The 21,369-nt window shown below is 35.4% G+C and overlaps 2 protein-coding genes across 8 annotated transcripts in view; both read right to left on the reverse strand.

Annotated features, from left to right (window-relative positions):
• The window catches only part of LOC136028194 (3-oxoacyl-[acyl-carrier-protein] synthase, mitochondrial-like), a 38,721-nt gene that overhangs the window by 14,166 nt on the left and 3,186 nt on the right, over positions 1 to 21,369 (reverse strand). The window contains exon 1 of one of the 7 annotated variants that reach the window (XM_065705902.1): positions 9,271 to 9,383. The exons of 1 other annotated variant lie outside the window; for it this stretch is intronic. The gene's annotated coding sequence lies outside the window, so the exon portion shown is untranslated. 5 more of the 7 variants (XM_065705905.1, XM_065705901.1, XM_065705908.1 and 2 more) reach the window with 5 other exon arrangements.
• LOC136028443 (uncharacterized) lies at positions 14,771 to 20,121 on the reverse strand. The gene is made up of 3 exons (XM_065706286.1): positions 19,918 to 20,121; positions 17,805 to 17,983; positions 14,771 to 15,412 (listed from the first exon to the last, which is right to left on the reverse strand). Exons 2-3 carry the CDS (start codon positions 17,964 to 17,966, stop codon positions 14,771 to 14,773), a joined length of 804 nt encoding a protein of 267 aa, XP_065562358.1. The 5' UTR covers positions 17,967 to 17,983; positions 19,918 to 20,121.

The raw sequence follows: 21,369 nt of genomic DNA on the forward strand, positions 1-21,369 counted from the left end.
TGAACGTTATACGACCGATCGTCCCATAAGAACCTTACATATCCTCATGGTATAACTTATAACTCTATCTCCAGGGCGGTGAGGGGTTGTGTCAACCCTAGACGCGTTATTTTATGTTCTTAGACTTTTTTTAAACAAAATTGCTATCTAATAATTTCAAACAGATACATTTAATAAAACGGGTTGTCGGAAATTAGGGTGGTGCTAAATGCCTCCCGTCACTTTTGACGATCAAAAAGAAACTAGAACTTCCAATTATCAGCCAAATGAGCATCTTCTAAAGTTAGACAGCCTTGCCTTCCATAAAAAACCTTTAACACCCTGCAGCATAACTTACAACCCAAGTTCTGGTGGTTTGTATCAACCCAAAAGCCTTGACATATGAACTTAGGACTATTTTGAATATAATCACTGTCTGGAAAAATTTTATTCGATGAATTTCGGGAAAGCAGGAAGTGATAGGGGGTGGGGGTAGCAGCTCTCTGATCTCTTTTACTCTTAAAAAGAACGATAAAAATTCACATTACCAATCCAATGATTCCCCTCTGAAGCACGTGCTACCACCCTTTTCTATAAGAACTTTAAATGCCCCCGGGGCAAAACTTAAAATCCCTACCCTAAAAGCTGTGGGGCGGGAGTGTCTTCCTCAAAGATATAATTTTCAGGCTCTTCAACTATAATAAATAAAATTGCTATCTCTAAATTTTGATTGAATGTCTTTAGCGAAATGACGAGCATCGGGGGGGGGGACTGGTTGCTCCCGAATCATTTTTAACTTTCAAAAAGGGGCACTATACCTCCCAATTCCAAATCCAATAAGCCCTATCTAAAGTTTATACGACCACACATTCCATAAAAACCTTATATTCCCCCCAGACCATGACTTACAATCCTATCCCCAGGGCACTGGCGGGTTGTGTAAACCCTAAGGGCATTGTTATATGTTCTTTGGACTATTTTTTAGCAAAATCGCTATCTCACGATTCTCATCGCATCGTTTGTTAAAAGTTGTAGTCGGGAGGGGAAACTAGCTGCATCCAATCATTTTTGACTTTTAAAAGGCAGCTAAAATTTCCAATTTTCAAGCAAATGAGCCTCTTTAAAGTGTATACAACCATCCCTTCCATAAAAGCCTTAAATGCCCTCCGGGCATAATTTACAACCCTTGCCCCCAGGCTTTGGGGGTTTGTTTCAACCCCAAAAGTCTTGTTATATGTTAGTTAGACCATTCTGAATAAAATTACAATCTCAAAAATTCTATTAGACGCATTTCGGGACAATACGGCGTGTGTGGGGTGGGGGTGGGGGGAGGAGCTGCCCTCTGATCCTTTTGACTCTTAAAAAGGGCACAAGAGCTTCAATCTAATGAGCTCCTTCCGAAGTTTATATGACCAGGCTTTCCGTAAAACCTTACATGGTCCCACGGGATAACATACAACCCTTGCCCTGAGGGCTGGGAGGAATTGTCATCCTCAAAGATATAATTTACGGACCATTCAACAACGTCGACCGAAATGGCTATCTCAAAATTTGAAGTCTCAAAATGGCTGTCTTAATATCAAAATCTAAAAAATGGCTATCTTAAAATATTGATTGGAAGTGTTTTGAAAAAAGGATGGGCCGGGTAGGAGGGGGGAGCATTTGCCCTTCGATAACTTTGAACTAATAAAAAGGGCAATAGTCCTCTTAATTTCCAACTGATTAATCCCTTTTTGAAGTTTTTACGGCAAAACTTTGTGTAAAAACCTTATATGCCCCAAGGGCAAAACTTACAACCCTTCTCCTTAGGACTATGGGGGGGGGGTGTTATTTTCAAAGGCCCAATATCGTGACCTTTCAAAAACATTGAACAAGTGACTATATTAAAATTTTGATCGTGAATTTTTGGGGAATGATGGGCGTGGGGGGGGGATTCGCCCTCCGATTTCTGTTGCCTATAAAAAAATACACTAGCCCTCTCAATTTCTAACTGAATGAGCCATTTTTGAAGTTATTATGACAGCACTTTCTATAAAAAAAACCTCATATGCCCCCAGGGCTTAATTAACAGCCTTTGTCCTGAGGGCTGAGGGGGTTTGTCATCCTCAACGACATAATTTCCAGACCTTTCAACTACGTTGAACAAAGGGCTATTTCCAAATTTTGATTGGATGTGCTTAGGGATGGAGTGCGTGTGCTTACGGATTTGATTGGATGTGTGTGGGATGGAGGTCAGTTGCCCTCCAATCACCTTCGACTATTAAAAAGGGCACTAGTCGTTTTAATTTCCAATCGAATGAACCCTTTTTGAAGTTTCCACGACAACTCCTTCGATGCGAAGCGCCCTGATCAAAGACAAACAAACAAACAAACAAAAAAAATATTGTGCCAACATCGTTTTACTTCGCGCTATCGCGCTGCTTATAATTAAGTAAAAAAATATATTTTTTTTTAAATTGAAAGTAAGGAGCAGCATCAAAACTCAGAATGAACAGAAATTACTAATTATCTGAGGGGGCTACCGCCTTCTAAATACCTTGCTCTGTACGCTAAAGTTTGTCTGATCTATTACTAAAAGCTAATTATTCTATTTAACGAAAATCTTGGAGAATCGGGACAAAAAGTTCAAATTTTCAAATTCCCTTTAAGTTACTTCCATGTAAAATCCCGACCCCTTACCAGGAAAATTCCTCCTGGAAAATTCCATTCTAGCTGAAAATCCCCCGCAAAAAATTTCTTTTAGGTGGTTGCTGGTGAAGAATTTCAATTAGCAAACTTTCAGTTGGAAAATACTTTCATTTGAAAAGATTTTTTAATCTTTCCAAAAATCCTCTCCTCCGTGGACAAGTTTTCCTGCAACCGTGGAATACCCTCATATGGCAAATTTGTATTAAGGCGAAATCCTCCTCCTACGGAAATATACTCTAGAAAACTCCGACCTGGTAAAAATCCCCCTCCCCCGAAAATTCCCTATAACACCTCCATATGTAAAATTGAGGCGGCAAAAATAAAGTAAGACTAATGAAAAGAAATTTGTATAGAAATTCTGGCGAATTCCCTCAGTGCAAAAAAAAACCGGAAACATCCTTAACCCATGAAATACTCTCTCCGTGGAAAACCCCCCAATAAAAAATTCACCTTCCTCTCTCCACTCGAAAAATGTACATGCTCTCCAATAACAAATACAACACGTTAACAATGGGCAAATCTTATAACTTAAAGACCTTTCTCCAGGGGCGGCGGGGGTCATGTTATTTCTAAAGACATTGTTACTTGACGTTTCAACTAAGCTTTACAAAATAATCTCTTAAAATATTGATCGGAAGACTCTGATATAAAAATAAAAGTGGGAGGGGGTCTATTTGCCATTCATTTATTTTTATCATTTAAAAAGGGCAATATAACTTTTAATCTCCGTTCTATTGAGCCGTTCCCACGTGTTAAGTTCATTTAAGATCTCTTATGAACTTTAAGATCTCTTACAGATCTTAAGATCTTCATTTAAGATCTCTTATGAACTTGTAAGATCTCTTAAAGATCTTAAGATCTTCATTTAAGATCTCTTATGAATTTCTGTGACATAAGTCACATAAATTAAGGAGAAAAAAAAAAAAAAACATAATATAAAAACAGCTTTCAAATCAGGACAAAATATACACTCTTGGCTAAATAATGGAAAAGATAAAGTTCCAAGAAATATACAACAGGGGATATAGAAAATTCCATGCTCTTGTGGTAAATTTTATGTAGGTAGAACACAGCAGAATTTACAAAATAGGCTACAGCAACACAAAAATGCGATAGATTGCTCGCTAAGACAGAATAAAAAACCTGAAACTTTTGAATCAGCTATAGCGGAACACGTGTTTAATTTTCCTCACCACAGTATTTTATTTGATCAGACAAAAATTGTTGATGAGTCAGAAGGACTTTTACAAAGTTTCAGAGAAATTATAGAAATAAAAAAGATTATCTATGGGGGGTATTAGTATCAATAGAGATAAAGGGGATTTTACAATATATTCAATTTATAATAGTTTAATTAAAGACCAGTCAAAAACTTCAACGAGCATTGATTTGCATAATTGTCACGAAACAAGTAATAACCTTGTGAACGAAAGTCAAAGCAGGGTCAATACTGTAAGAAGTCAACGGACGGCAGCTAAAATAGCAAATGAATAAATCCATTCAATTTATAATTCATAACTTTGTTTCGTTAACCTGTAAGATTTTGATTGGATTTGGGGTTGGGTGACCTGTTTTCGTATTGTTGCAAGCATTTATAATTTTCATTTTTAATAGATTTCCGTTTATACACCGAATGTGGCGGAGGAAAGTTTTATTATATACAATTGCTTTAGTTTTATTCTAAAGTTACTACCGTCAGTGCAGGAATTTTGTTTTATAATGTGAGTTTGTTTCTAATTTATTTTATTGTTTATATTTATTAGTTGTGTTTTATTTGTCGTGGCATTTTATTTATAATGTCTTAAAAAAAAGTCTTGAATTGTTGGTTTTTTAATTTTCTTCTTTTTTTCCGCTGAGAAAGGCTCCTGGACGTGGGGCCGAAATATTCGGAGAATTTTTATTTTTGTTAGCTAAAGTGTAGTTTATATATTTTATTTTTGTTCACTGCTTTATGGAAATTAAACCCGTTTTTTCTTCAATCAATTTTTCGTAAATGGAAAAGCAGTGTGGTCTAAGAAATTACTTAAGGAAAAATAAAAACCGAAAGTTATCAGCAGAAACCAGTCTTCTAAATAATTGATGTTTAGATTCGCTAGTGTACATCCTTCAAAGAATATAATTTTAATTTTCCAAATACATAGAAAGCTTTGACAAAAAAATCGTCACATCTAGTAATTCTAATATCCAAGCCTTTATAATTCCCAATTAATCCAAAAATAAATGGGGTTTTACCTAAAAATCATTCATTATAAAGTCTCTTCCTCACAGGTTCCAGAAATAAATGGGTATGATTTCAACTTAGCTATCTCATTGAAAAGCGGCTATATCAAACAGTTCATGGTAACAAACTGTAGCGACCCTGCTCAATAGTAACCAAAACTCTAAAAAATGTTAATCTTAATACCAATAGTTACACCAAAAGAATCACATTTTAATGCTGATTTTAAATATATAAGTTTTATCAAGTTTAGTCTTACCCATCAAAAGTTACGAGCATCAGAAAATTTGCATTATTTTAGAAAATAGGGGGAAACACCCCTTAAAAGTCATAGAATCTTAACGAAAATCTCACCATCAGATTCAGCATATCAGAGAACCCTACAGTAGAAGTTACAAGCTCATATGTGCAAAACGTGGAATTTTGAATTTTTTACCGGAAGGCAGATTATGGATGCGTGTTTATTTATGAATTTGTTTTTTCCCCCAGGGGTGATCGTATCGACCCAGCACTCCTAGAATATTGTAAGAGGGTTCATTCTACCAGAAATGAATTTACTGTTTTAAAAAGTAGAATTGAGGGAAAGTGTCAAACTTTACCATAAAGAGTGGGGTGTTGAGGAGGAAGCAGCCCCTTTCATATACAAAGTAATTTCTGTTTGTTTCAAGTTTTAATGTCACTCTTTACTTTCAGTTAAAAATTTTTTATTTAATTCAAGGTAAAAGGCTATACCATTGATGCTTTCAAGATAATAATCTAAAAAATTCTGAAATCTTTTTGTTTTGAAAGAATCTGGATTTATGGCAATTCCTCCCTATAACTGGAAACCATGGATGTAAAAGGTTTTGAACGTTTTACATTTTTATTACTCTTAAGAATGAGCTAATTAATAAATATTTGAAGTCTTTTGAGCTAAAAAAGTGGATATTTTGTATATTTGTACTAATTGCAATCCTATTGGAGTGGTTAGGATGCTAGACTCAGAATCCTTAGTCCATGAGGACAGGGGATTGAGTCCCGGTGTTGCTGGTGTTTAGTTTGGAAAGGAGGTAAGTTGGCATGACTTTATAAGCTCAGCCAGGGTCAACTCAAATGGGTACCTGGAGGAATGTGGGGAAGGTAAATACAAATGGTGAGGAAAACCACAGGATGGCTGGTCCTCAGCCCCCATTGCACTTCCTGATTGAAGGTCCGTGAAATGGAGGTCAGAATTGTTGGTAGGGAATGTGAAGTCCAATACCATACTTTTTACTTTTTTTAGTTTGGTACCTTTGGGCCTTCAGAACCCGAGTTTGTGCTCTTTTGTATCCAAGTTTGGGTTAGTAGCTAGCTCATTTCTGGACCAAAAGACACCTAGAATTGGGGCAAGAAGATAACTTTGCCTTGATCTATACTCTCATTCTGAGTTTCTTAACCTGCCTCTTTTTTTTATTTTAATACTGAAACTCCTCAACAAAGGGATTTGATGGATGTATATTTTGCTGAATATCACCCTCTTTTAATTTTAAGTTATTCTGGAATATAGTCAGCTAATGAACAGCTGTATTGGCCTCAGACAACTTGGTGTTGCAATAAACTATTAGTAGTAGATAAATTATTTGTAAATTATTAGCAGTAGTAGAACAATAAATTATTAGCAGTAGTGGTAGTACTAGTAGTGCTTATACATTATCCATTAAACTGATGGTTAATGAGGAGATTATTCCTTTTTTTTTAAAAGGGACTTTCTTATATCTTTGAGTTATAAACATTTCAGGAATAAATTTTAATCCAAGTAAAATCACTAAATAAATAAAAGTAAAAATACTGAGCAACACTAATGATGTGAGGACTTCAAGAGTTAATTATGAGCTAAAACCTATATTGGTATATAGTATAAAATATAGTGGATTGGTGTGCTGGATTCAGGATCCTTTGTCTGAGAGGACATGGGTTCGAATCTCAGTGTATCCAATTGTTCAGTTTGGGATGGGGTCAGTGCTGTGACTCTGTAAGCTTAGCCAGAGTCGACCCAGCTGTAAACAGGTACCTGGTGAAATCTAGGGAAGGTAAAAAGGAAGGGTGTGCAAAAGCACAGGATGGTTGGCCCCCAACCCCCCATTGTACTTCCTGGCTGAAGGGCCGAGAAATGGAGATCAGCACTGCCGGTAGGGACTGTAAAGTCTAATGCTGTATCCTTTACCTTTATTTTATTAAATATAGTATATTTCATACTATAATAGCATAAAACCTATATATAGTATAATCAAAGTTAAACACTCTTGTGAGTTAGATACCAAAATCTGTAATACTTATGAATTATTTGTTATCCTTTAGGCTGATGACAGAGAGGTGTTGTATTTTGTAGTGGAGATTCATCTTTTATTTTTTAGCTTTAAATATTCCAATAGTTTTTTTTTCCTAGAGTTTGTATTTTTCTAAAGGTTGCTCCAAATAGCCCTTGAATCCTCCAGAACTATATGATTAACTCTTTTGTTTAAAAGTTAAAAGCTCTTTTAAGTTAGATTAAATAAAAAAACTAGTCTTTTAAATGAAAGTAAGGAGCAACATTAAAACTAAAAATGACAAGAAATTACTCTGTATATAAAGGAGCTTTTCCACCTCAACACCTTGCTCTTTACCCTAAAGTTTGACACTTTCTCTTAGCTCTATTTTTAAAACAGTAAGTAACTCAACTTGCTAAGATATGATGATAATAATGTTGTAATGCATAAAATAGGGGATTAGTCTGTTATGGTCTACACCATAGAATAAGTGCATTCTATAGTGTAACAGTTTTAATGATAGATGGTAATAAGCTTACCTAAGCTATGGATGTCAGGTGATTGATTTTTCTAATGTTAAATTTGACAGGACCTGTGCCTGTCATCATCAGGTAAAATTCAAATTTCTTGCCAGAAAGTAAAATCACTAAATAAATAAAAGTAAAAACACTGAACAACACTAATGATGAGCCAAACCTGGAATTATTGTGGTGTCATGGCATGAATTTTGGTAGAGGCATTGATGGCTGCTGTCCTAGTAGATCTTAAAAAGGTAGGGCCTTTAGGAAACGGGTGGAGTTTTTTGTGAGTTTTCAATTTATGGGTGATGGGTGTATGCCCCAAATCTGTTAATAAGTTTGATGTCTGAAAGTAAAGTAAGCATTGCTGAGACATAAAGACAAAAGAATAATGATTTCTGTAGAGTCCAAGCTAGTCAGTTCTCTCCAGGAACCCATCCTTTTCTAAAGCTGGTATAAGACAGGGCAAGGGTATGCTGGTAAACAAAGATACAACATCAAAACTGCACATTGTGGCATTCTCCCCAATGTTGATGCTATTTAGCCTATCAACTACTTCTTTGGTATTTCTTATTGTGTGTTTTCTGCTGAGGGTTATGGATTTTAGGATAACAGCCAAATACCTTTGCAACTTCTGTGTGGCTGAACCTACTGTTGAAATAATAGGTCTAAGGGGTATATCTGGTTTGTGAATTTTAGGTACACCATAAAATCTAGGAATGACTGGTCTGACAAGAAAGAGTGTCTAGTAAAGTTTATCATTAATCCTATTGGTAAGACTGAGGTTATCCAAAGCTTTTTTGACAGTATCATAGGCAACCTTTACAGCATAAATATCAACTTTTTCATACACCTTATTGTCACTCAAGAGGTTTAATGATTTGCTAACTTACTCAGTCTCATTGAGGATAACTATTGTATTGCCTTTATCAGCTTTAGTAATTAGAATATTGGTATCATTCTTAAAATCTGTGAAGACTTTCATTCCATATTTTGTTAGATTCTCCTCATTAAGTTTCTTTTTGGAAAAATCTTGGTAAAATTCTTGTTAATTGGCTTCTTGCTATCTCAGAAAGAGTTTAGGTTAGGGAAATGAAACTTTCAGGGATGGGTCTACAAGCTAAAGTATGTCCTGGGAAGGTATTTTGAAGTACCCACCTCCACTGCTTCTCCCTCTAGAGGGCCCTGCAATTTGCCTACATGACAGGTCTATACCTATTGAAATTTTGACAAAACAACATTTGCCTTAATTTTCAGTTACTAGTTGCATTTTCAGTGCCTTTGGTTCTGAAAATGCAATTCCTGTTATTTGAATAGAATTTTGAGCCATATCAATGTTTTTTTCAAAATTAAGGAATTGTATTTGCATACCTTTAAAACCATACAAAATGGAATTGAGCGAAGTTTTGAAGCTGAAAACAATTTTGTTGTACTTCAATTAAGCAGAAGATCTATTTTGCAAGGTTTTACTTTTACAACACACATATTTTTAAAGGTCAGGGCCTCTAGAGCAGTGGTTCCCAACCGGTGGTACGCGTACCCCAGGGGGTACGCGAAACCCTTGCAGGGGGTACGTGAAGGTCCCAAAATTAATTTAGTCTACATCTTTAAAACTTGTTTCTGACTCAGTTCCAACATTTCCCTCAACAGTTCCATGAAACCTGCGCATATGAACCGGCATCTCAGTACTGTGCACCCTTCTCATGTCGGTAAGCCCATAGAGTTTTTCAAGCGTAAACAAGAAGCATTCGCTAGTAACTGTTTGGAAATTGCAAAAGTGGCATCAGTTTCTTCAAAGGCTCTCCGGGCTTCGTATGCTGTTTCATATTTAGTTGCAAAACAGAAAAAACCGCACACCATCGCCGAATGTCTGATATTACCAGCACTAGTGAAAGTCAGTGAAATAATGTTTGACACAAAAACTGCTACTGCCCTTCAGTAGCAGAAATGGAACAATACCATTTCAAGAAGGATAGAAGACATTGCAAGCGATATTGTCATGCAGGTTATTGAGCAAATAAAGTTGACAAAGATGTTTGCGTTACAGCTTGACGAAAGCACGGATGTGTCAGGTGAAGCCCAGGTGATCGTCTTTGTTCGATATCAAGATTGTTCTGACATAAGAAAAAATATTCTGTTTTGTCAAAACCTACAGTCAAGAACAACAGGAGAAGAACTATTCAAGGTGATTGACAAATTCTTCGCAGAAGGGGGCATCTTGTGGGACTAGTGTCTATCAGTTTGCAGTGATGGAGCTGCCGCCCTAACAGGGAAGAATAATGGGCTCATGGCCTGGATAAGGAAGAAAAATCCAAAGGTGAAGTGGTTGCACTGCATCATTCACAGGCAAGCTCTTGCATCGAAAAGGATGAACGCACATCTGCACGAGACCCTCAACGAGGCTGTAAAAGTGATCAACTTCATCAAAGCCCGACCACTGAACTCAAGAATGTTCAAGTTGCTGTGCCAAGAGATGGGTTCAGAACATCAACATTTACTTCTGCACACAGAAGTTCGCTGGTTGTCTCGTGGGAAGATTTTAAACAGACTTTTCGAGCTTCGACAAGAAGTTCATATGTTTCTTCTGGAGCAAAAATCTGCATTCAGTTCACTTTTTGAAAACCAAGACTGGGTCTGCAGGCTGGCCTATCTTGTGGATATTTTCGACAAACTGAATGACTTGAATCTGTCAATGCAAGGTTTCCGGACGGACGAACTCTCCCTGAATTCGAAGATGTGTGCTTTCATCAAGAAATTGGAGTTCTGGATTAAAAAGGTTCAAAGAAACAGCGTTAGTGTCTTCCCGACCCTTGACAAGTTTGCGGACGATAGTGAAATTGATAACCTCAACACAATCTGTGATTGTATTCGGGAGCATCTGACAAAGTTGCGAGATGAACTTGTGTCATATTTCCCATCGATTATGAACCAAGATAGAACGCAGGATTGGATCCAAAATCCATTTGTTGAAGACGTGACCTCAAGCTCCTGTCTTAGTGACAAGCTTACAGAGAATCTGATCGAACTTGCCAGTGATCGCGCCTTAAAACTGAAATTCCAAAATGTAACTGTTTCCCAGTTTTGGCTGGAGGTGAAAGGAGAATACAAGGAACTAAGTGAAATCGCCATGTCTGCTTTGTTACCATTCGGATCCACTTACCTTTGTGAAGTGTCATTTTCGGCAATGTCATTGATCAAAACCAAACACAGAAACAGACTGAGTGTACAAAATGACCTTATAATTGCCGTTAGTGACATCGAGCCAAGATTTGATAATATTTTAGCAAAAAAGCAGCCTCAAGTTTCTCATTGATTTTGTACGTACATTTAAGCACCGGCATATTGGACAATAAATCTCGTGTTTTTGAAAATCTGATTTTAGTTAAGAAAAAAGTAAAACAACGATTCTCAAGAAAGGGGTAAGCAAACTTTTTGGGCCTTGACTAGGGGTACGCGGACCGAAAAAGGTTGGGAACCACTGCTCTAGAGGGAGAAGGAGTGAGGGTAGTTGCTTCAAAATACCTTCCTGGGACATACTTTAGTCTGTAAATTCATCCCTGAAAGTTTCATTTTCCTAACCTAAACCCTTTCTGAGATAGCAAGAAGTCAATTAACTAGAATTTTACCAAGGCTTAAAATATTGGTCTCAAACTTACTGTTTTATTATAAATCTGTTTTTTTTAATGTTATATTGTGGTAAAATTGTTACCAGAAACTTCTCCCGGCTGTGACAACATACACCCAGTTTTCTTTAAAAGGTTGACTGATAAATGGAAGGTTATTTTACTACAACTTATCAACAAGTTGTGGCAGGTGGGCAATTTCCCTACAATTTGGAAGAATGGCACAGCTATCATGATCCCAAAACCAAATAAACCAAACAAAGTAGAAAACCATCGTTTTATAACTCTCGAGTTGGAGGTAAGATATATGAAAGACTTGTAAAGGAAAGGCTGAGATTTGCCACAGAGGAAGCTAACCTGCTGCAGGATATACAGACAGGTTTTCGCAGGGAAAGAAATACAGTGGATAACCTGATCAGAATGCAGAGAGACATCATTCATGCACTCAATAATGGTAAAGTGATGATTGCAGTGTTCTTGGATGTTAAAGGAGCTTTTGATAATCTGGTTCACAGACGGATACTAGAAGGTCTGTCTAAAGCAAAAATTAATGGAAATCTGATGAAATTTACACTGAGTTACCTGTCAGATAGGAAAATTGTTGTGACCGTAGGACAAGAAAGATCAGAAGAAATAGGGGTGGAAAGAGGTGTTCCACAAGGTAGTGTTCTTGGGCCAGACTATTATAATGTTGGAGAATTTGATATCCCCCTAGAAGACAATAACTTCAAAGGAGGAATCTTTGCAGATGATAATAATACTTGGACAGTCCAAAACACAGTAGAAGAAGCAGAAAAAGCAGTCCAAGAAACATTGGCTCAAATAGAGTTATGGTCCCTAGGAATAGATCTTGATTTTGAACCATCCAAAGCTAAAGTTATGTTGTTCACACCCAAGAGGAATATTAGACCTCCCCAACTTACTCTATTTGGAGAGGAACTGCTAGTAACCAATTGTCATAAAGTCCTTGGAATATACATTGATGATAAACTTCAATTCAGCCAACATATCAAATATCTAAAAGAATCCTGTGCAAAGCGACTGAACTTGATGAAGATGCTTTCGTGTGGGAAGCATGGTGTCAACATAGTTACAGCAAGACAATTCTATATCAAATACATTAGACCTAAAATTGACTATGGGAGTTTGATATACAGCATTGCCCCAGAATCCACTCTCAGAAAACTTGATTCAATACAGAATACTGCTCTAAGATTAGCATTTGGAGCTCACCAAAGTACCCCAATTCCTATTCTCCTGAGTGAGTCTGGTGTGGAGAAACTCAACACAAGAAGGGAAAAATGCTTATAATGTACATGAACCATCTATGGAAAACAGATCTCAATCACCCAGTTAAGAAACTGATAATTAAACCTGGACTGACCCACACTAGAAATCACCTTAGGAAAAGGAAGCGTCTGAATCCTTTTGAAAAATTTGAAGAACTACTTACTCAGGAAGGTATAGAAGTACCTATTAGCCAAATGCTACGTTATGAAAAACCACCAAAAATTCCCCCTTGAGATTGGGTTGAGATTGAGTGTGAGATTGACTACATGGAAAAAACAGGAAACAACCCCCTATTAATGAAACAAAAATTCCTCTCAGTATTGAATAGCAAGTATGAAGAATATGTGAAAATATATACAGATGGTTCAAAAACAAATGGATTAGGAGTGGGCTGCTCAATAGTGGTTCCCGAATTCAATACAGAGATAACAAAGCCACTTAGCAAAGAATCAACTGTTTTTGAGGCAGAAATAAAAGCAATTGAAAGTGCACTAGAATGGGTAATTGAAAAAATTAGTGAAAGTGATCAAAACCAAAATAAGTTCCTCATATGCAGTGACTCAAAATCAGCCCTCCAATCCCTTAAGAATTTTCCAAATAAACCAAAGGATGAGGTCCATAAGTGTTATAGCTCTATTCTGAAGATTTGTGAGAAAGGAGTAACAATACAATTTTTGTGGTGTCCAGCCCATGTGGGGGTGGTGGGTAATGAAAGAGCAGATAAATATGCCAAAAAGGCAGCACAAAAGTTGCTTCATACACCCCCTACAGAACCATATAAACAGGTTAGAGAGATGGTTAAAAGTATTTACCAAAAACATTTTGAGGAAATGAGGGATGATAGTAGTAATATAGCTCTTACCCAGAAAAAGAAACCTGGTTTTGATTTGAAAAATTACAGTAGATTGAAAAGAAAATATGGTTGCTTAATGTTCCGTTTATGGTCAACCCATGTAGGCATTAAGCATAGGCTGTTTATCATAGGCAAAGCTGATAGTCCTCAGTGTGATAATTGTAGCGAGATAGAGAGTATTTTCCATTATGTTGTTGATTGTAAAGAATATGAAAATTTAAGAAAAGAAATGAGAATGTTGTGTAAAGAGGAAAATCTTGGAGAGCTTTCAGTGGGGCTTGCATTAGGAATTGTGATTGATGACGAATCTTTGAAGTATAGGATGATAGACTTGTTTATTAAGTTTATTTGTGAAAGTGGTAGAGAAAAGGATTTTATCTGATTCTGATACTATTGTAAATGCTATATTGACAGTGATGTAATAGGGATTGATTTGTATATGGACTCTATTTGACTGAGTGTTTTGATATTGATCTAGGCACTTGATGAGTGATTTATAAAAAAAAAAAAAACCTGCTATAGAGGAAGATTATTTGTTCTTTTTAGTTTGAAGCTGAGATGAAATAATAATTGCTGTATTGAAAGTAGCTGTAGCTAATGGTGAAGTGCCAAAAAAAAGGAAATTAGTCATATTGAAAGAAGTCTCAACTGGCATTGCTGTCAAGAGGAGACTCCAATCTCTCAGATCAGGTCCGAAATCTTGGGTGCGTTTCTTTACTTGTCCGATTATTAATCTGATTAATCCAAGCGTTTCTTTAGACACATATGACGTCAGAGGTTAGTCGGATTATCCCCACAAACGCTCAAGATTACTTGTCCGTGGGCTGGCACTTTATAACCCCCAAATAAAAAGATTATTTGAGGATTGTGACGTCAGACGACCATGTGCATGTGACTCACCTGTTGATAAGCTATGGGTTTTGTAGATAAGCTATGTTTATAGTGGAGTAGTATGATTAATAATTCTAAGGAAGCCTATCAAGTCCCTTGGGAAGAGGGTGGGATTCAAGTTCTATTTGCAATTGAACTGTCTATTGAGTTTGTGAGTTCAGTTCAGAAATTTCAGATGGAATATAGGCATACTGACAAGACTTATAAAATTATATGCAGAGAGCATAGTAATACAGTTATATTGGAGATTACTTCAGATTTAGGATGTAAGTAGCATAATCTTGTCTGTGCTTATAAAATATTAAGGTTTTCTAGAGAGCTAGGCCTAGCTTTCAAAGGCTAGTAGGCTAGGCTCTGAGGCACAGAACAAAGGTTTTTTATCAGTTAGAAAGGTGTGTTATTAGGAATAGAGCTTGGGAAAGCACATTTCCTACTACCATTGTTTCTTACCAATTGAACTGTCTATTTTGTAGGTCAGTACAAATTTCTGAATGCCGAAAAACACGGGCATCATGCATGGACCCTGGCTGCCCTACATAACAGTCAGTAAATTTCAGGTTATGTTGGCACACAACCTGCAATTGGAGAGAGTGAAACCCCTTTCTGTTGATATATGTTCCCGAAGAATGTTGAGGGGTTCTGATTGGGATGTGGGTTCCATCTATAGCACCAAGAACCCCTGGAAAGCCAGCAGTAGAACTATTGGCAGAAATTATGTTTTGTGCTTCTGTAGCCCCTGGCCACTTTATTGTTGTTGATGCCATTTCGTAAATGGCGTCAATTGTTCTTCTTATGACTTTGAACACTGTTTTCTTACACACACCGAAGCGACATCCAACGGACCTGTAGGACTCTGGGGTTGCCAGAATCCATAGAGTTATGAGGAGTATCTTGTTGGGTGAGCATCTTGATGTTGGTCTTGTCTGATTCTGTAGCTTTATGTTAATTTTTCCTAAGAGAAGATCGAAAGTACTTCTATGAAGTCTAAAATGAGTTTTAAAATCATAATCCTGCATTCTCTCTGTGACTATTTCTTCATATCCTGCTACCTTTGGTACATTTCGTCTCGATACGGTTGAAACTCTTGTCTAAAAAGGGGAAAAAAAATTATTAGGAAGTATTTTGAAGCAATGGATAAACACTGATTATGAAACCGAGAAGACATTATTTCTGAATTGTTTGATTTCGCCATTGTTATGAAGAAGAGCCTATTGTTCTGAAACCGAGCTGGAAAAATTCCAACTGGTATTAGATTCAAATTAAATTACAAAATGATTTTCATATTTAATTACTTTTAGAAATTTGACTTAACAAGGCATTCATAAAATACCCTATGGTACGCAAAAAGTACAGTTTGTGGTTGTTTTCCCATTCTTTAAAATTAAGATGTCAAAAAAGGGTTATATTAACCCCCCCCCCTCCTGTAATGTTTGTCCGACTCGTAAAAACGTAGCAAAATTGAATATAAACTAATTTTTGATGAGTTATCTGAAAAAGTTCCCCCTCCCCACCAAAAAAAATTGTATTTTCTATGGGTAGAGGGAAGTATTTCCCGTTGGGCCGGGGGGGGTATATATATAACCCCCCGTTGGGTGGGGGGAGGGAAGCATATATATATATATATATATATATATATATATATATATATATATATATATATATATATATATATATATATATATATATATATAAGTTGTCTGTGTGTGTGTGTCTGTCGAGTGACGTCATGTTTGTGTGTCGACTGACGTCATGTTTTCGACTGACGAAATTACAGATCGGGACACAAATGACGACCGGGACACCGGCACATAGGGAATATAAATGACGACCGGGACACTCAAAGAGAAAGCGACCGGGACACAAGGAATGTTCGATTAGCAATCACCATCAACAAAGCACCGGGACACAAATTTTCGACCGGGACACAGGGAGTATAAATGACGACCAGGACATAAGTAAAAAAAAACTAAAAAAACTAAAAAAAAAAGGTAAAAACTACAAAAAAACTAAAAATAAAAAACAAACTAAAAACTAATAAAAAAACTAAAAAAGCTAAAAAACTAAAAAAACTAAAAAAGAAAAAAAAAGAAAAAAGGAAAAAAATGAAAAATAAAGGAGAAAAACAAAATTAAAAAAAATAAAAAGAAAAAAAAATAAAAAGAAAAAAGAAAAAAAACTAAAAAATCTAAAAAAAAGTAAAAACCAAAAAACAAAACTAAAAAGAAAAAAAGGGGAAAAATACAAAAATTTATTTCATCATATACCATTTCAAAAACGAATGTGTATACAGACCGGGACACCGGGATACAAATGACGACCGGGACACAGGGAATATAAATGACACAGGGACACAACTACAACGGGGACGCCGGGGGGCACAGGGGGATATATAAATGACGACGGGGACACAGGGAATGTTCTATTAGCAATCACCATCAACAAAGCTCAAGGGCAATCATTAGAATCATGAGGTATAGATCTGAATACGGTTTGTTTTCCCATGGACCATTATATGTTGCATGTTCAAGAGTCGGTAAACCTGACAATCTATTTATATGCACAGACAATGGGACAGCAAAGAATGTTGTATATTCGCAAGTTTTACGTAGTTAAAAACATATATATATATATATATATATATATATATATATATATATATATATATATATATATATATATATATATATATGTATATATATATATATATATATATATATATATATATATATATATATATATATATATATATATATATATATATATATATATATATATATCTATATATAAATCTATATATATATATATATATATATATATATATATATATATATATATATATATATATACATATATATACATATATATACATATATATACATATATATATATATATATATATATATATATATATATATATATATATATATATATATATATATATATATATATATATATATATATATATATATATATATATATATATATATATATATATATATATATATATATATATATATATATATATATATATATATATCACAGGTGGGACATAGGGACACAACTACAATGGCGCGTAACTAATATGGCGCGTAACGACTTACGCGGACGGGGGTGCGAAGCGCCCCCACCAACTAGGTATATATAAATACTAATATATATATATATATATATATATTATGTCTCCTGTCTATGATGTCGTGGCATCAGCTGAAGCCAGTGAAATCAATTTAATGCATTTGTAAATTAAGTCGTAATAGCACGCACATAGTCAACAGTTTTGAGTAAGGGAAGGAAATCCTCCGACTAAGAAAAAGGAATTCTCAAATAATTAACATATGCAGTTTCCGCATTGATTGTATTGGTTAGTCCCAGAGATTGATTGCATGCAAAAACGTCAAACAAAACAATTTGCTTCCTCATGACAGTTGCTTAATTATGTAATATGCACACAAAAACTGATAAATCATAACATTGAAATACCGTTAAAATACTTGGCTCATTCAGCTCTTCCTCATCTTGATATAATTCATTTTCTGAGTCAGTAGACTCGTCATCCGAGTCAGTAGACTCGTCATCCGAGTCAAAAATTTCATTAACCAAAATCAGTGCTGAAATAAGATTTCTCGGCGCCGTCTGGGACATTTTGGGAGAGGTTCTACCTAAAATAAAGTAGAAAACTGAGCAATCAGAATAGTGAAACAAAACAGGGGAAAATCACATCTAAACGAATAAATTTTAAAAAGCACGTTTGTTTTCAATAAAAATAAGGAGGCAAGTTTTTCAGCACTTCTACAAAAGCTTCTAATTCTAATTAAATGGCCTTTAAGTTTTCTTAAAGAAAATTTGGAAAGAATTGGGACCAAAGGTCAAAATTTAATGTAAAGAATGAGGCATCGAGAAGGGGCTAACCATTCATATACGAAATTTAGGTTTGTTGTAAGTTTTAGCGTTGCTCCTTATTTTCAGTTCAAAAAGCGTGGTTTGTAGTTGTTTTTTTTTTTTTTATCTGAGCTTGAAACCTCTGCATTAGTGTTCTCTGATACAGTGAATCTGTGATGATTTTATGGTGTGATATGGTGTGATTTTAAATACGAGTGTAAGATTTATTAAGTCTTACGGAACGTTTTTCCCTTATTTGATAATCAGGCTAATTTCCTCAGGCCTGTGCCGTTTGAAGGTTAATATTAAACATAATAAGTATTATTTATTTTAAATTTGTATAAAAAATTAAGTCTTTTGTTGTAACTACTGTTAATTTTTTGTTTTGTGCAATTGGGCCGAGTCGCTCCGTACTTACAGTTAGTTAAATTAAAACAAAATTATTTTTTTGAAAGTAAGGAGCAACATTAAACATCAAAATGAACGAAAATTATTATCGATATGAAGGTTTGCCCCCTCCTCAATACCTTACTCTTTATGCTAAAGTTTGTCCCAATTTTTGAAGTACGGCAACTGAAACACGGGGGCAGTTTAATTAGAATAGGAATTTTTTTTTACTATTAATAACTTTAGCGTTAAGATCAAGGTATTGACAGGGGGCAATCCTTCATATGCGAATAAATATGCCAAAATTAATATACATTTTTCATTACTTTTTCATGTACAGTACCCAAAATTCAAAGCTGCATTAGTTGAAAAATATTTATAAATTAAATAAAAGAACAAGTTTTTCAAACTGAAAGTAAGGAGCGACATTGTTACTTAAAACGAATAGAAATTATTCCGTATATAAAAAAAAGTTTTCCCTCTAAAGCCTCATTCTTTATGCTAAAGTTTGACTCTGTGACCCAACTCTACTTTTTAAAACAATGAAAACAGACTTTAGCATAAGGAGTGACGTGTTGAGGAAGGGGCAACCTCTTTTATGTACGGAATTGCTTCTGTTCTTTTCAAGTTTTAATATCGCTCCTTACTTTCAGTTAAAAAAAAACTTGTTTTTTATTTAGTGACAGAAAGGAAATGTGGCGTTTATCCTTATTTAAAGATCAACTAGCACGCAACTAGCCTCCTTCCAGTGTCCCCTTTTTCTTCTGAAGACATCCGAATGAAATTCTGAGATGGGCGTTTGATTCACGCTAAAAAAAAACTTTAGAAAAACATCAAATGTAAAATTAATATTTAATCGTCTCGATTTCCGGGCAATACTGTTATTATGGAAGTAAAGAGAAATATTAGGCGCTAAAATGAGCAGAGTTTATTCTTTATAGGAGGGAGACTCCCCTTTCCATCCCCAACTCCACCTCGCAATCGCAGAAACTTCGGAGGGTGCTCACTACATCAGAATTTCAGAGCTCTAATCCTTTTCAAAGAAGTCGAAAGTGATTGAAGACCAACCACCTGCGATGGGGGAAGGGTCTGTTGAGGGGGATACTCAGTTTATTACCACGAACTATGAAAACAAATTTTGAACTAGCTAAAAAGCAACTAATAATAATCGGTAACATAATATAACAGTTTCGTAACAACAACAGCAGAAAAGTAACTAAAACATAAACAGCTGTGCTGAAGTAGAATCTCCCCCCCCCCCCCAAAAAAAAGGCTATATTACCTGGTATTTGTAACTTAGGATGTACACAATAAAAATTTTACTTACTGCTGCCTCTAAAGATCTGTTAATCAATTCACGCTTTGTTTACACTGAACGGGGTCAATGACATACACGTGACCAATGTTGCTATTCTCGCAATTAATCTTGCCGTTTTCAGTGACACGTGGCCAGACAAGTATTTGTTGCTATCTTTTAGGGGTTAAACCTCGATTAGTAAAAATCCCATTGGACAAGTAAAGAAACGCACCCCTTATTTAACAAAGAATGCTGCATCCAGATGCAGGGTTAATTCTGAATACTCGGTCCGAAATCTGCTTTTGTCATTTGTTCTTTGAAGCTCAAATCCCTACTCAACAGCAACTCAGTAGTAGGGGAAGAAACAGAAATCAACCATCAGATTGAAAAGAGCTTTCATGTAGCTCCTAATCACCTTGCTACTACTGCAAATTAAAGTACTGGACATTCTTTTGCTCTGTCTGATGGAGGAGCAATTTTTTCTCTTAATATAATGCATGCACAATTGTTAAGACTTTGATTTTGGATAGCTTAGGTCAGACACTGGGTATATCTAGCATTTACTATAGTCTTTGTTAGGCCTATGCCTAACAATAAGTAAGGCCCAGGACTTTTTTATGATGGCAATCAAGATCAAAGGTCGTCACTAGATTCAAGGATCAAATTTTCTCTGGCCTTTGAAATCTAGTAGTCAAGCAAATTGGGTGATCATTAGATTTGTAACATAGTGCATATCCGCTTATGCACTAAATATATCTCTTGAGAAAATAAAATGTAAATGTCTCCATAACCATCTAGACCATATCTAGTAGGGTAATAGAACTGAGATTTTCCATTACAAAGCTGCTGCTAAGAATCAGAAACACAACGAATTGAGATTTGAAAGCAGTTGTGTTTATAGGCATTGATTATTTAGACCTATTATATTTGTCCTATATTTTACCACCTTTTAGCTGAATTCTTTTGTTTTGCATTTGCTTTGCCAAAAAGTTCCAAGTTTAGAGAATTAAGTTAATATTTTTCTTGCTGATCAGAACAATTGTCTTTACAATTCCTTCTGTTTAAAGCATTTTAGAGGGATTATAAATGCACCATGGGCATATTGCACTCTCAAATGAGCTTGCAGAAAACAAATATAACATATAATTTTTCTTGTTTTGTATTATTTCAAGACCAGAATATCACAAAACTAAGCTTTCATATTGCTTATTGTATCTTAAGTAAATACAATTCCTGATAGAGTTTTGTTGATACCTATCTTAAATTTAATTTGTCTAAATAAAATGCATATTGTTTATGGGCAGCAACTATGACTTGAGTTTTTTTTTAAATATTTTCTTTTTTCAAACAATTGTTGTTCTGTGGTCACATTTGTGTTCTTTCCTAAGTGGCTGGCTCTCTAGCTTGAGAATCCTTTGTCCAAAAGGCACAGGTTTAATTCCTGGCATTACCAGTTTATTTGGTTTGGGACAGGGATCAGTG

This window comes from Artemia franciscana, chromosome 6 (genome assembly GCF_032884065.1).
Source record: "Artemia franciscana chromosome 6, ASM3288406v1, whole genome shotgun sequence".
NCBI lineage: Eukaryota > Metazoa > Arthropoda > Branchiopoda > Anostraca > Artemiidae > Artemia > Artemia franciscana.

What these genes read in the sequence shown, in the direction of transcription:
- LOC136028443 (XM_065706286.1), bottom strand. Translation starts at nt 17,966, where the DNA reads ATGTCCCAGACGGCGCCGAGAAATCTTATTTCAGCACTGATTTTGGTT. An exon ending in ATGAGCCAAGTATTTTAACG is followed by an intron (nt 15,413 to 17,804) that starts GTATTTCAATGT and finishes TCCCCTTTTTAG; the next exon opens with ACAAGAGTTTCAACCGTATC.